At 39.6% G+C, this 15,033-nt stretch overlaps 1 protein-coding gene across 1 annotated transcript in view; it reads left to right on the forward strand.

Annotated features, from left to right (window-relative positions):
• The window catches only part of myo1f (myosin IF), a gene marked incomplete at its 5' end in the record, with an annotated part of 58,309 nt that extends 44,971 nt beyond the window's left edge, over positions 1-13,338 (forward strand). The window contains 13 exons of the mRNA XM_072438052.1: positions 144-225; positions 291-397; positions 2,430-2,528; positions 3,505-3,649; positions 3,967-4,081; positions 4,250-4,419; positions 5,557-5,702; positions 6,869-7,015; positions 8,548-8,696; positions 8,773-8,835; positions 9,600-9,816; positions 11,485-11,645; positions 13,226-13,338. Coding sequence (XP_072294153.1) covers positions 144-225; positions 291-397; positions 2,430-2,528; positions 3,505-3,649; positions 3,967-4,081; positions 4,250-4,419; positions 5,557-5,702; positions 6,869-7,015; positions 8,548-8,696; positions 8,773-8,835; positions 9,600-9,816; positions 11,485-11,645; positions 13,226-13,302 — 1,678 coding nt within the window. The remainder of the gene's footprint in view (positions 1-143; positions 226-290; positions 398-2,429; positions 2,529-3,504; positions 3,650-3,966; positions 4,082-4,249; positions 4,420-5,556; positions 5,703-6,868; positions 7,016-8,547; positions 8,697-8,772; positions 8,836-9,599; positions 9,817-11,484; positions 11,646-13,225) is intronic.
• Positions 13,339-15,033: the final 1,695 nt, after the last annotated feature.

Raw genomic sequence — 15,033 nt, forward strand, 5'->3', positions numbered from 1 at the left:
AACAAACATGTTTTCATTATTTACATTTTCTTCTCTCAAAATTAATATTGTTTTTCTTGTTGTTGCTTTTTTGTATTCAAATCAATAGATGTATGTTTAAATGTGAAATATTGTGGCCTGATACATCTAGTTTGTGTCCACAGTGACTTCATCCGTAGTTTGTTTTCCGAAAACCTCAACACTGATAAAAAAGCCCGACCCACCACGGCCAGCTCCAAGATCAAGGTAAAACTCGAGTCTATGGGTCGTGCCACGCCCCCCCGTAACACCAACTCTTTCTGTCGCCATAGAAACAAGCCAACGACCTGGTGAACACGCTGATGAAGTGCACGCCTCACTACATCCGCTGCATCAAACCCAACGAGACCAAGAGGCCCAAAGACTGGGAGGAGAGCAGGTCTTTGCACAAGCACTCCAGCAGTCACACTCACAATCACACATTTACAAACACACATTCTCAATCACACACTCACAATCACACATTCACAACCACACAATCACACATTCACAATCACACATTCACAATCACACATTCATAATCAAACATTTACAAACACACATTCACAATCACACACTCACAATCACACATTCACAATCACACAATCACACACTCACAATCACACACTCACAATCACACATTCACAATCACACACTCACAATCACACATTCACAAACACACAATCACACATTCACAATCACACACTCACAATCACACATTCACAATCACACATTCACAGTCACACAATCACACACTCACACACTCACAAACACACACTCACAATCACACATTCATAATCACACACTCACAATCACACATTCACAAACACACACTCACAATCACACACTCACAATCACACTTTCACAATCACACACTCACAATCACACACTCACAATCACACATTCACAGCCACACAATCACACACTCACACACTCACAAACACACACTCACAATCACACATTCATAATCACACACTCACAATCACACACTCACAATCACACACTCACAATCACACTTTCACAATCACACACTCACACTCACAATCACACATTCACAGCCACACAATCACACACTCACACACTCACAAATACACACTCACAATCACACATTCATAATCACACACTCACAATCACACATTCACAATCACACACTCACAATCACACATTCACAAACACACACTCACAATCACACACTCACAACCACACACTCACAATCACACATTCACAAACACACACTCACAATCACACACTCACAATCACACTTTCACAATCACACACTCACAATCACACACTCACAATCACACATTCACAATCACACACTCACAATCACACATTCACAATCACACATTCACAATCACACTTTCACAATCACACATTCACAATCACACACTCACAATCACACATTCACAAACACACACTCACAATCACACACTCACAATCACACTTTCACATTCACAATCACACAATCACACACTCACAATCACACATTCACAATCACACATTCACAAACACATTAAACTCAGGCTACCCCAAATAAATTGTCTGTTTGCTGTAACCTGACCCAACATTTTTCAAATGAGTCAGTCGGTCGGTAAATTCTTATTTTTTTTACTTTAAAGGCAATTAAACGCCATTTTTTGACTCGGAGTGACCGGCAGGGGTCAGGCTTCAACAGTCAATGACGGAAAACGTCTCGAGACTAAATCTCCCGATTTTAAGATATTTCAATCGACCTTTTGTACGCCGTTATCCTTTATTTTGGTAGCGAAGGCGAGCGGGGGGAACATGCGGGCGACACGGGCGTCGCCATGTTTGTTGTGATGGCTCTGCTGGGCGTGTTTCCCTCCCAGAATGCATTGCGTAAGTCAAATTTTAATGAAGCCACACCATGTGTGGTGAGCCGGCGAAATATTAGAAAAATAAAAGAATTTGGCGTCATTTTAACAAAATGCAGATTTTTTTTTTTTCAGTCGGCCAGTTTTATACCGGCTCGGTCGGGTTACGGCAAAAATACATATTATTTTGCTCAGCCTCAGTTATTAATGCGCAATAGTAATATCAATAATAACATTTATGAAATTTCCCCATGTGGGACAATAAAGGAATATCTTAACATTTGCAGAAAAGCTTGGACAAATGAGCCTAATCCAATCATTCCATTTCGTCTTAAATCCACACTGTTATTGATTATATTAATGAGTCAATAATATCTGTAGAAGATAACAAAAAATAACCACAAAATTTTAACTTTCTCCAAATAATCACTGTTTTCAGAGTGAAACATTAATCCAACAATATCGTAATAAATGCATGAACGAGAAGAAGGATTTCAAAAGTAAATTGTGAATATTTAAGTCATTTTTCAGTTTTGTGCGGTGAATACAATCATTTTTGTAACGAGTATTCCTGAGCGTGTGGTTTCCTGTTTTCAGAGCGAAGCATCAGGTGGAGTATCTGGGACTGAGAGAAAACATCCGAGTGCGCAGAGCCGGCTTTGCCTATCGCCGACTCTTCACCAAGTTTCTAATGAGGTCAGTGCGCGTTTCAGTCATTCGCTTAACAGCTTTTTTCTAATTACGACTCAGTTTGGTGGTAAATATTCATCGTAGATTTACTTCCATTGAGTTGCAGTTCGTGAAGACGTTTTGGGAAATAAGAGTTTTACAGGAAGTAGAGCTGAGTTCCAAAACGCCTGTCAATATACGAGATTCAAGATTCAATTTATTGTCATTTTTATGCATTTTTATGAACCCCTCTGTATAAAATGACAAACACACATAAATAGTATCAATCAATCAATCAATCAATTAAATGTATTTATAGAGCGCAATTCGTACAAAGTGCTTTACAATGTTAAAAACACCTTAAAAAAGCCACACACACAGTACAGTTTATAAGAATATAAAACAGTGTATGTCAAAATAAATAAATAAAAACATAAAAACACAGAAACATGGTATTTAAAATATTAAACACCAGGTAAAAGTATTTCAGTCGTAGGCTAAACAGTAATAGTAACAATATAAATGTAAAAGCACACACACAACACACACACGGACACAAAGAAACATTTCAACACTGTTTTTCTTTTCTTTAATCGTTTGAGTTTTCAATTGTACTTCCTGGTTGGACATGGGCACAAATATGACATACTTAGAGGTAATTCTACAACGGTTACCTAGCAACCACGCTGTAAACAAGAGCCAATATCCACATAAATGACACAGCAGTTACCATTTGACAAACGACAATACTACATGACACCTTTATCTTGTTGAATAAGCTTTTAAATTGTCAGTAAAAGTGTGTGTTAAGTGTAAACTGTCTCTGTGTTTTCAACGGAACGTCGCACGTTGATGACATCACAGCTATACTTCCCGTCATTTCAAAATTCTAAATTTCTTCCAAAAATGCAACTTAACAGAAGCCGTGCAATGTATTTATTAAACATTGTGCAGTCTCAGGTAAAACAGTGTATTGACTTTATTAAGCGTTGTGCGGTCTCAGGTACGCCATCCTCACAGCAGAGACGTGGCCTCGCTGGAGGGGCCCCGAGCAGCAGGGGGTCCTTCACCTGCTGCGCTCAGTCAACATGGACACGGACCAGTACCAGATGGGACGCACCAAGGTCTTTGTCAAGAACCCAGAATCGGTAAAATAACGTATTTCTTGCTTTTTTTATGTAAGGCCAGACAGTAATAATAATAATGATAATACTAATTTTGGCCATTTTTACACACAAAATGCCTTATTTTCATATAAAACACTACATGATAAAAGCTTGTAATACACTGTTTCCTACCTGTATGTAAATAAACACCCATATCTCTAAGTTTAATGTGTTTTCCTTTCCACCTTCTCTGTCTCACCTCAAATCACAATTAAAAGTGATAATACAGTCGTCAGGAATCAACACTTGACATCGATTTAACTCGTGATTGAGCCGTTCTTTTTTCTTGTTGCTTGCAGCTTTTCCTTCTTGAAGAAATGAGAGAGAGAAAGTTTGACACTTTTGCCCGAATCATTCAAAAATCCTGGAGACGCTACATCGCCAGGAAAAAGTACGAGCAAATGAGAGAAGAAGGTCAGTTTACAACCAATGAACTGCTCAGACGAGTCACCTGGACTAACTTAGCCTGGATCGATAGAATCTTCATGTCAATATCAACGTTTTTTGCTTGTATTGATCAATCTCGGAGCTACTTTTTGCACAAATGTCTTTACAAATGTGCTTCGTTCTTGTGGTGTTCAGCCTCGGACCTCCTGTACAACTCCAAAGAGCGGAGGAGGAACAGCATCAATAGGAACTTTGTCGGGGATTATCTCGGTCTGGAGCAAAGGCCCGAATTACGACAATTTCTGGCCAAACGGGAGCGCGTGGACTTCGCCGACTCCGTCAACAAGTTCGACCGACGATTCAAGGTGAAACTTACAGTGTTTTAAATGTTTTAGAACGGCAAAAAACAGGACTAGAACAGGATCAGACTAACTGTACGTCAGGACTAAACTGGGGCTAAAGCTGAAACTAAAACAGGACTAGAACAGGACCAGACTTACTGTACGTCAGGACTAAACTGGGACTAAAAATGAAACTAAACCAGGACTAGAACAGGACCAGACTATCTGTACAGCAGGACTAAACTGGGGCTAAAGCTGAAACTAAAACAGGACTAGAACAGGACCAGACTATCTGTACAGCAGGACTAAACTGGGGCTAAAGCTGAAACTAAAACAGGACTAGAACAGGACCAGACTAACTGTACATCAGGACTAAACTGGGACTAAAGCTGAAACTAAACGCAGCAGTGGAGGAAGTATTACAGTAGCGTGGATGGACCAGCAGACTTGGGGTGTTCAATATGTAGTTGATAACACAAAAGTGATAAAGAATGTGCAAAGAGGGGCTTTGAACCCTGGACTCCTGTGTGAAGGGCAAAGGCCTTTCTCACCGAACCAAACTTACATACCTGTAACAAACTACTGATTGGATTAAATTAATTGACAAATGGATTACACAAATTAGCGTTCTATGTTGTTAAATGAATGCCTGTATTTCTAATTAACAGCCAATCATTATAAACATTAACAGAGCTACAAACACTTTTCTCTAAAAGATTATTTTCCGCTTTGATTCTAAAAAGCTCATGTTAGAGGGCGGAGCATGAACGGGCCTCTGAACACGCCCACAGACTGAGCAGCTGCAGGAGAAGAAGAACCAAGCTTACTGCAGTACTGCTCAGCGGCCTGTAGAGGTCACTAAAAGACACCTGACTTGAGCCAAGCTTCAGCAGCAGAAGTGAACTGTAGTTTTAGATTTTATTGGCCTATCACTGATTGCCTTGACCGCACGACACTGAAGTATTGTTTTCTTAAGTAAAAGTACAGACACAGAAGCAAAAAGAAAAAATCTACTAAAGTAAAAGTTTAGAGGTACGTTTAATAATGTACTTTTAAGAGTCGAATGTAAAAGTATTTCACACAGATTTTGAGAACTGTGACTTAAGCACAGCACTTCCTTTATTCCGTATTTGTCGTTTCATTTCCTCTTTTCGCTCTTAGATGATCAAGAGAGATCTGATCCTGACCCCCAAAGGCATCTATTTGATTGGACGAGAGAAGGAGAAGAAAGGGCCGGACAAAGGCCTGATAAAGGAGGTGCTGAAGAGGAAACTGGAGTTTGGGAGCATCAGTGGAGTTTCCCTCAGGTAAAGAACATTTGTAGTTACACTATAGAGTCCTAAATGCACTTAATCTTAATAATGTAGACTGCACAACCCCAAATATTCACACACACACACGCACACACACACACACACACACACACACACACACACAGAGAACACACTGAGACGCTCTGCAAGAAGACGAGAAATGGTTTCAAAAGGTTAAAAAAGTCAAGGAATTAAACAATGAATGATGGATTAGGCTTGATTAATTGCAACTAATCGATTATTTAGAGCACTGTTTCTCAACCTTTTTCAGTCGCGTCAGCCGCATAACAAAAACTGCTGCTGGCGATCGCGTCCCCCAAACGCAAAAAAACAGACTACAGCGTGATCGAGTAGCCTTATTTCTACTGATCGATTTGATTAAAAAGGTTGAATATCAAGTAGTTTGTTCTGATCAGTCACAGATAAAGGAAAAGTCAAAGCAGGGACAGGGGATGTGACTTATGTTTCAGATGTATAAAAGATGGCCGAAATGGTACTGCGCTGTCAAACGGATTCAGGGGTCTCAAGACACTTCCACGGGGTCTCAAAACACCTCTAGAGGTCACAAGAGACTTCCAGAGGTCACAAGACACTTCCAGGGGCCTCAAGACAATTCCAGGGGTCTCAAGACACTTCCACGGGGTCTCAAAACACTTCTAGAGGTCACAAGAGACTTCCAGAGGTCACAAGACACTTCCACGGGGTCTCAAGACACTTCCAGAGGTCACAAGACACTTCCACGGGGTCTCAAGACACTTCCAGAGGTCTCAAGACACTTCCAGAGGTCTCAAGACACTTCCAGAGGTCTCAAGACACTTCCAGGGGTCTCAAGACACTTCCACGGGGTCTCAAGACACTTCCAGAGGTCTCAAGACACTTCCAGAGGTCTCAAGACACTTCCAGAGGTCTCAAGACACTTCCAGGGGTCTCAAGACACTTCCAGAGGTCTCAAGACACTTCCAGGGGGTCCCCAGATCATCGCCTGGGTGACGTGGGAAACTGATGCATCCACGTTTTGACCAGATTAGACATGTAGATTCATATTTACCGACTTATACAGGCTATTTAATTTGTGTTTGAGGTTGTGAATGCCAACACATATTATTATTATCATTATAGTATGTTAGAATAAGGAATATACATGTGTTTTGTGACTTCAGCACGCGGCAGGACGACTTCTTCATCCTGCACGAGACCCAATACGACAGTCTGCTCGAGTCTATCTTCAAGACCGAGTTCCTGAGCCTGTTGTCCAAGCGCTACGAGGAAGTGACCCAGAGGAAGCTGACCGTCTCCTTCTCCGACAGGTACGGCGTTCGTTTGCAGTCGTTAAACCCCCGGAAACCCGCGCTCTCCGTGCCGTTTGACATCTTACAGGTTCGACTTTTGTGTCGATATGCAACAGAGACAAACAAACTTAATCTTAAAGCCACATTGCACAACTTCCCTGGAGATCCCGGTGTGTAAACAGCAGGTCGCGCTGGTTTGCAGTGATTTCAAATGTAAATAAAAGGTGGAACTGAAGAGCATTTGAATGTAACATGTACTTTGAAGGACATTTTACAAGCCGATGTTTTCTAGTGCTAACGCAGAATTAAACCAGTGAACAACATTTGTATTAAATGTTTTCAATATTTGGAAGATGGGTTGAGGGCCGAATTAAATTGCTTGGCGGGCCTGATTTGCCCCCGGGTCTTATGTTGAATAGCCCTGGTATATAGGCTACAAAAGGCAGTTGGTTTTGCAGCAAAGAGAGAGAAAAAAGACTAAACACATTAAAAACCATTGTTGCATTGTTAAATTGGTGCATTTTCGTCACAGAAAAAAGTTGGGTTGACAGAGCTGAGACGTTGCAGTTCAAAAAGCAAGGGCTACAATGACAAAAAAACTATAAAATAACATAAAATTGGTCAAAATGTGTTCTTGAGGATCCCTTCTCATCATGTCTCGTGGAAATTGTGTCTGGTCCCAGCGCTAAAAAGCTAATTCTGTATATTGAACGTAAGCGTCTTTGTAAATGCTTTGGTCTTGTCTTGGTCTTGTTTTGTTCATTTTTAGGTCTTGTTTAGGTCTTGTTTAGGTCTTGTTTAGGTCTTGTCTTGGTCTTGTCTTGGTCTTGTCTTGGTCTTGTTTTGGTCTTGTTTTGGTCTTGTCTTGTTCTTTGTCTTGTTCTTTGTCTTGTTCTTTGTCTTGTCTTGGTCTTGTCTTGTTCTTGTTTTGTTCTTTATCTTGTCTTGGTCTTGTCTTGGTCTTGTCTTGGTCTTGTTTTGGTTTTGTTTTGGTCTTGTCTTGTTCTTTGTCTTGTTCTTTGTCTTGTTCTTTGTCTTGTTCTTTGTCTTGTTCTTTGTCTTGTTCTTGTTCTTGTTCTTGTTCTTGGTCTTGGTCTTGGTCTTGGCCTTGGTCTTGGTCTTGGTCTTGGTCTTGGTCTTGGTCTTGGTCTTGGTCTTGGTCTTGGTCTTGGTCTTGGTCTTGGTCTTGGTCTTGGTCTTGTCTTGTTCTTGTTTTGGTCTTGTCTTGTTCTTTGTCTTGGTCTTGGTCTTGGTCTTGGTCTTGGTCTTGGTCTTGGTCTTGACTTGGTCTTGGTCTTGGTCTTGGTCTTGGTCTTGGTCTTGGTCTTGGTCTTGACTTGGTCTTGGTCTTGGTCTTGGTCTTGGTCTTGGTCTTGGTCTTGGTCTTGGTCTTGGTCTTGGTCTTGGTCTTGGTCTTGGTCTTGGTCTTGGTCTTGGTCTCGGTCTCGGTCTCGGTCTTAGTCTTTTTTAGGTCTTGTCTTGGTCTTGTTTTGAAGGATCTGACTTGTGACCGCTGGTCTTGGTCTGGTTTGGGCCTCTGTTCCTTGCAGACTGGAGTTCAGGGTGAAGAAGGAGGGCTGGGGCGGCGGAGGCACTCGAGTCCTGGCGTTTCAGAGAGGCTCCGGCGACATGGCCCAAGTCAAACCTGCGGGAAAGTGTCTCACCGTCACTGTGGGAGACGGCCTCCCCAAATCCTCCAGTGAGTCACGTCAGTGCAAAACATGTGCCAAACGGAAAAGAGAATGTCGGGGGTAATAATGTACATTTTTGATCAGAGCCCTCGAGAAAGAGCGCCCAGCAGAGCCACAGAGGAGGAAGGACTCACGTGACTAACAGAGGTGAGAAATGTGGAGTTTTGTTGGACTGGACAGTTCAGTGAGAAGCAGAAATATACTTATGGTCAAGATTTAGCTACAATTCTTGACTAGTTTGACAGTTTTGGTGGTTGGACCCACTGAATCTTTCATCTAGCGACAAAACGTTGCGTACACAAGGGCAGATTCCTTGCCGGATTTACACTTTTTGTCAGATTTCGTGCATGTTTGCAAGTTTTCCGACAATTTTTCTTTGAAAATAATATTGGTGAAAATACATTTGTGATATTTTATGCCTAAAAACCACAGTCAAATATTTTTAAAAGAGCGTTGTTCAGGAGAAAATGCGCCAAAAATGAAACGGCCGAGACCATGAACAGCTGTGATGAGCAAAGGTCACAACAGAGAGTGTTTCTGTTGTGCCAAACATTTAAAACACTTCATTTTAACAAGGTTTAATTTCAGGTTTCAATATTTCCTTGAGCCATTTTTGTTTATTAGTCTCTGTATTTGAATTTTTTATGTCCTGAATGTCTAGAATATTGTCTATAATTCAACTTCAGACCAGATTCATCCTAATATGCCTTGACAAATATATTCAATAAAGACAAAAATATTATATTAGTCTCTGAATTAACTGAAAATGTACTGTATTCATGTGAAAAAGGAGTCGGAGCAGTAGTGTGTTGAAAGCAGGAGAATGGAGATGGTTCATTGTAGTTTATTTATCATAATAAGTCTCTTTTAAGCCATTTTCATGAACCATTTCTCGTGTTTTTTTCCCCCAGGTCACCAGAACGGCGCTGCCAAGTTTTCCCACGCCCCTCAATCCCGCCAGAACGACAGCATCACATACTCCGCCTCCAGACAAGCCCAGCCCCCCAGCGCCGTCCTCCCCAAACTGGGCCCCCAGAGGAACCAAAGGGCCCCCTCGCACACCCAGCATCAGCAGCAGCAGCAGGGCAACCTGGACTTCCTCAACGTCCCGGACCAGGGCATGTCAGGGTGAGAGGGAAGGGCGTGTCGCGTTAGTCACAAAAACCACCGGGTGAAGTGTGGGGCGAAGTGGGACACGTCGCGGAGAAACTGAATATGTAGAGAAACCGGTTCAACGTCATCTGCATTCACTGTAGAACCACATTTTTAGACAAGTATTTAGCTTAATAGGCCAATTACTCAATTTGACAGCCGTTTGTGAACTGTTTCTAACTTATACTGATAAAGGTCATGTCTGTCGACCAACATATACAGTACCATATTTTCTGGACTATAAGTCGCACCGGAGTATAAGTCACACCAGCCAAAAAATGCATAATAGTGAAGAAAAAAAACATATATAAGTCGCACTGGAGTGTGAAATGTGGTTGCAAGTGTGAAAATAACAAATAATATCACATTTAAGTCGCTCCGGAATAGAAGTATAATTATATAAGTATAAATGTAAGTATAAGTCGCACCCCGGTCAAAACTATGAAAAAAGGTGCGATTTATAGTTCGGTGGTCTGGAAAATATGGTAAATATTAGGGGCGTGCCAAAATACCGAAATATCAATATATGGTGAAACTAGATTTGGTGATACAGTATTGATCTCATGGGCTGCTGTATCGATATATATATTATAAGTAATTTTTGGTATAATTTCCCAAATCATTTTGTCACAGCGCTACAATTTTGTCGCCCGTTTAAAGAAAGGAAACTTGTTTACGCAAAACATGTGACATTTTGACTGTTTTGAAAATTAAAATTGGTGTATTTCATTTTGAGTTTGTGCAGGTCGAGGTTTAACAAAGAAAAATGTTGTTAAAATGTATTGGGTTCTTTAAACATGTGTGATACATCATAGATGATCATGAGCAATATATCGATTATCACATGTATCGCAAAATCGTGATATTATCGTATCGTGAGCCGCGTATCGAATCGTGAGGGACTCTGATCCACAGCCCTAGTATATATCGTATATATCAATCGACTTATTATTTCAAGGAGATTTTAAACAATTTATCTTTGCAACAACAGAAAGAAGAACGCATGTAGTTAGTTATCTTTAAAATTGGCAGTGAATTGTGTATTGAATTTGACTTTTTAACGATAAATACATAATATTTATTGATAGTTTTCTCCTGTGATCTCACGGTCTTGGGTCAAATTGTAGAGAAAAAGACACAAATGAAAGAGAAAATGGGAAAAAATCCTCTCTGATTATTCGAGTAATCTGATTAATTTTGGTCGTATAAATGTGCCCAGCGTTTTTACTGAATGGATCGTGAGTTAGGTTAAAGTTTAAGTTAAGTTTAAGGAAGTCTACCTTGTTTTTATTCAGGAAATTCATTGTGAAAGACATTTTTTAAAGACAAAATAAAACAGACTCAATACTTGTGATTGATTAAAACATTTTAGTCATTTTTTTGGTCATTTTTCCCAGTTCTACCCAAGACTAAATACTCCTAACTACATCAATAATACTGGAAACACACACAAAAACAGACTAATATATTGATCCTTCAGTTAAAGCTTCTCCGTTTTTTTAATTAGTAAAACTCAATCAACAGCCGTATTTGTATCTCCCACTAACTGGACTAAACGTGTCAGTCGTGTACTAAATTACGCTCCAGATTGTGATAGAAATACGGACAAAATAATGTGAATGTGTTTCGTCTTTTCCATTGTAGAAAGCAGAGAAAACTGAGCATCAACCGTCGTACCCCTCCGGCCCCTAAAGCTCAGCCTCCGCCTTTGGCCCCGCGATGTCGGGCCCTGTACCAGTACGTCGGGCAGGACACGGACGAAATCAGCTTCGAGGCCAACGACATCGTGGAACTCATCAAAGAAGGTCCGTTTGATGGTTCTGTTTGTGGGTGAAAGGGGTGTCATGGCAACGGGGCTGTCGATGATGATGATGATGATGATGATATAAAGGTTAAAGGTCGTCACAAAGTCTTTCAAATCAGGAAAATACTGCAATTTATGTTGTAGTCTGAGGACTACGAAAAGTCTGAGGAATAAAGTCTGGCGGTAATGCAACAATTGGATGCCAACCGCCATAAAACAACAACAACAACAACAACAACAACAACCAGAGATTCTTAAGATTCCGTAATAACATATCTGAAAATAATATTTTTTTTCAACTTGATTTATGTAGAGCTAAACTGAAATAAAAGCAAAATAGGACTAAAATAAAAAAAAAAAACTCTCAAATAAAATCTAAAATAGGACTAGAATAAAAACAAAAAAACACTAAAATAAAAACAAAAATAAAAACAAAAAAAATAGAAAAATAGAAAAAAATTGAATTAAAATAAAAAAAAAGGACTGACATAACACAAAAAATACGAAATAAATACAAAAAAGGACTCAAATAAAAACAAAAAACAACTAATATAAAAGAGACTAAAATAAAAACACAAAAGGACTAAAACAAAACTAAAATAGGACTAAAAAAACAATAGGTCTAAAATAAAATAAAACCAAAAGGACTGAAATAACACAAAAAATAGGAAATAAAAAAGAAATAGAAACAAATAGGACTTAAATAAAGTCTTATAAAATACTAAAATAAAACTAAAAAGTACAAAAATAAAAAACAAAAATGCCCAAAATCAAGTGCTAAGGCTAAATGTAACTTTTCTGGTGGAGGACCTGCTGTTTTCAGTGAGGACGTTATTGCTGGGACCGTTCCACATTTTTATCTCCGTGGAGACGAGCACGTGACGCCCACAGGTCACATCAGAGGTCAGATCTGTGGAGGCGAGGCCCCTCACAGTAGATAACATGTTTAGGCCAAACTAAAACAGGAGTAAAACCAGATCTAAACTTCTGTATTAGGACTAAAAACAACCAAATCAGAAAAGGCCTCATTTACAAAGCGTTCTACGATTGTTGTTTGTTGCATTTTAGTCGTTCAGCTCGAGCACTGAAGTCATTTGCTTGTATCCTTAGCCGTAATTAAAAGTAAACAGGTCTTTCAATATTCACACCACATTTACATGGCCAGTACAAATCAGACAACTAGAATAACCAGATAACCCAGTAGTTAGATCTGGGTTCTCTGATTTCAATGAACCTAAACTCTTTCAACCTTTAACTGATTTATTTTTTACCTTTTAGTTTGCCCTTTTTTGCCTCACTTTCCTCGCAGAAATCCAATTACTCACATCAGGTGTAACAGTTTACGAGACATTCGAATGATCTTAATAACTCCGGAAATCAGACAACAATCAGATTTCTGTCAGATTTCAGGACACGGACACTGTTAAAAGCTGCTCCAGGCCTTTATAGAAATACACATTGATCTTACAAGCTTTAGTTAGTTTAGTTTTGAGTGTATCTCCATCAAACGTCACATTCAGTGTCCTCAGACGTTCTCTTATCACTCATTCATTCCTCGCAACCCCCGTCTTTCCCTTTCAGACCCGTCCGGCTGGTGGAGCGGCCGCATACGAGGACGAGAAGGCCTGTTCCCCGGAAACTACGTGGAGAAGATTTGATGGAGGCCAAAAAGAAGTATTGTCACGGCAACTTTTTTTTGTGCGGACGGTTATTCGAGAATCGGCGTGGCATTCCCGGTAAAACTCTCGTCACGAACAGACCGGCAAACGTTCAAGTTACTGTGAGTGAAACGTGACGCACCGCGGTCGTAATAACGCTCGGCCGCAGCTTGGGTTTCGTCCTCTTCACAAGGACCTTTATTTTGACCCGGCAACAGGATGTTTGACTCCCGCAACAGCTTTTCACGCCTTCCCATTGGCCCGGAGATGAAGTTACGAAGCCCCAAACGGACAATAGTGATGATCGTACGGGCTTGTTTTTTGTGTTTGCGTTTGACGAGTCGCTAAAGCAACAGTCGTGAGGTGTTTGAAGACGACAATACGACAAGAATGGTCCACAATGACTGATAATCGTAGTTGTTAAGGCTGCGACTAATGATTATTTCTATTGTGCATTGACTTTTTAAACACGTTATCAACCAAATAAAGGGGGAATGTGGTGACTAAAGGATTTTAAATAGAGAATAATTACAAATAAAGTGTATTATAGATGAATTTTTTTACATTTTGAGGTTGTTATAAAGATGTATTTTGATATGTTTTATAGTCCAGATTATAAGCTATTTTTTTTTTTTTTTATAGTAGACTAGTCACAGCAATTGTTTTCTGGACTATTTAGACCTTTTTATATCAAATACAGTACATTATTAGATCAAAATATCAAAAAAGAGTAAACATTTTTTTTCATCAATAATACACTTTATTCATAAATATTCTCGACTTAAACGCTTTCAGTCGCCACATTTCAACCTTTATTTGGTAAATAAAGTGTCAATGTACAATATAAACAATCGATTGACTAGTCGACTACTAAAATTATTGTAATTTGCAGTCGTGCCTGGAATATTCCGCAGCATGGCATTAAACTTGTGACGCCACAAGGCAAAGTTACAATGCGTGTTTTTAATTTTTTTTTTTTAATATATATATATTTTTTTAGCTTTTAAAAATATATATAAAACACAAAACATGGGACAAACACAGAACATGACCAGAGAACGAATTTCAAAATAAAAATAGCAATAGAAATCAATGAGACAATATCAAAATTACATGAAAATTCATGTCATAATCAAAGCAAAATAAAAAGTCCACATGGAGTTTCAATGAGTTGTAATTGAATAAAATCTAGATGAAATACGTTTAATGTCACACTGTGGAACATTCCGGGTAAGTAAACACATCTCCATGGAGACCGGTTGAACAGTCTGATGCCGCTGTATTGCACTGCGTTATCTCTCGCCGTGATTTTACCTGCACATTCACCTGGAGCTCAATGTTGCAGATTAAATCTTTTCCTCATCTTTTATTGTGAACGTTTTATTTGTTTATTGGTTTTATTTTCCGTGGTTTCCGTTGTGTGGTATTATCAGACTCGACCGGTTTAGCGGACGGACCGGTCGGATCGCACCAAACGGGAGGTTATTATTAAGGCACGGCGTCACTCACCGTGGTCACGCCTTTCAGAACAATCAGGACGACATATCAGGGAGTTTGTATAGATCACGCCACAATCGGATTATTACAGAGGATACTTTGAAAATGTATTTGATCACAGAATATTCAGTATTTGCATTAAAACATAATCTGTATCTGATCAGAGTGTTTTGTTCTGAATACTTAGAGTTACATGATATTATACTGTAAAACATGGGATTAAAACGGCTTTCT

This window comes from Eucyclogobius newberryi, unplaced genomic scaffold (genome assembly GCF_026437365.1).
Source record: "Eucyclogobius newberryi isolate DKJ021-1_F unplaced genomic scaffold, fEucNew1.0.hap1 SCAF_9, whole genome shotgun sequence".
In the NCBI taxonomy this organism is placed as follows: Eukaryota; Metazoa; Chordata; class Actinopteri; order Gobiiformes; family Gobiidae; genus Eucyclogobius; species Eucyclogobius newberryi.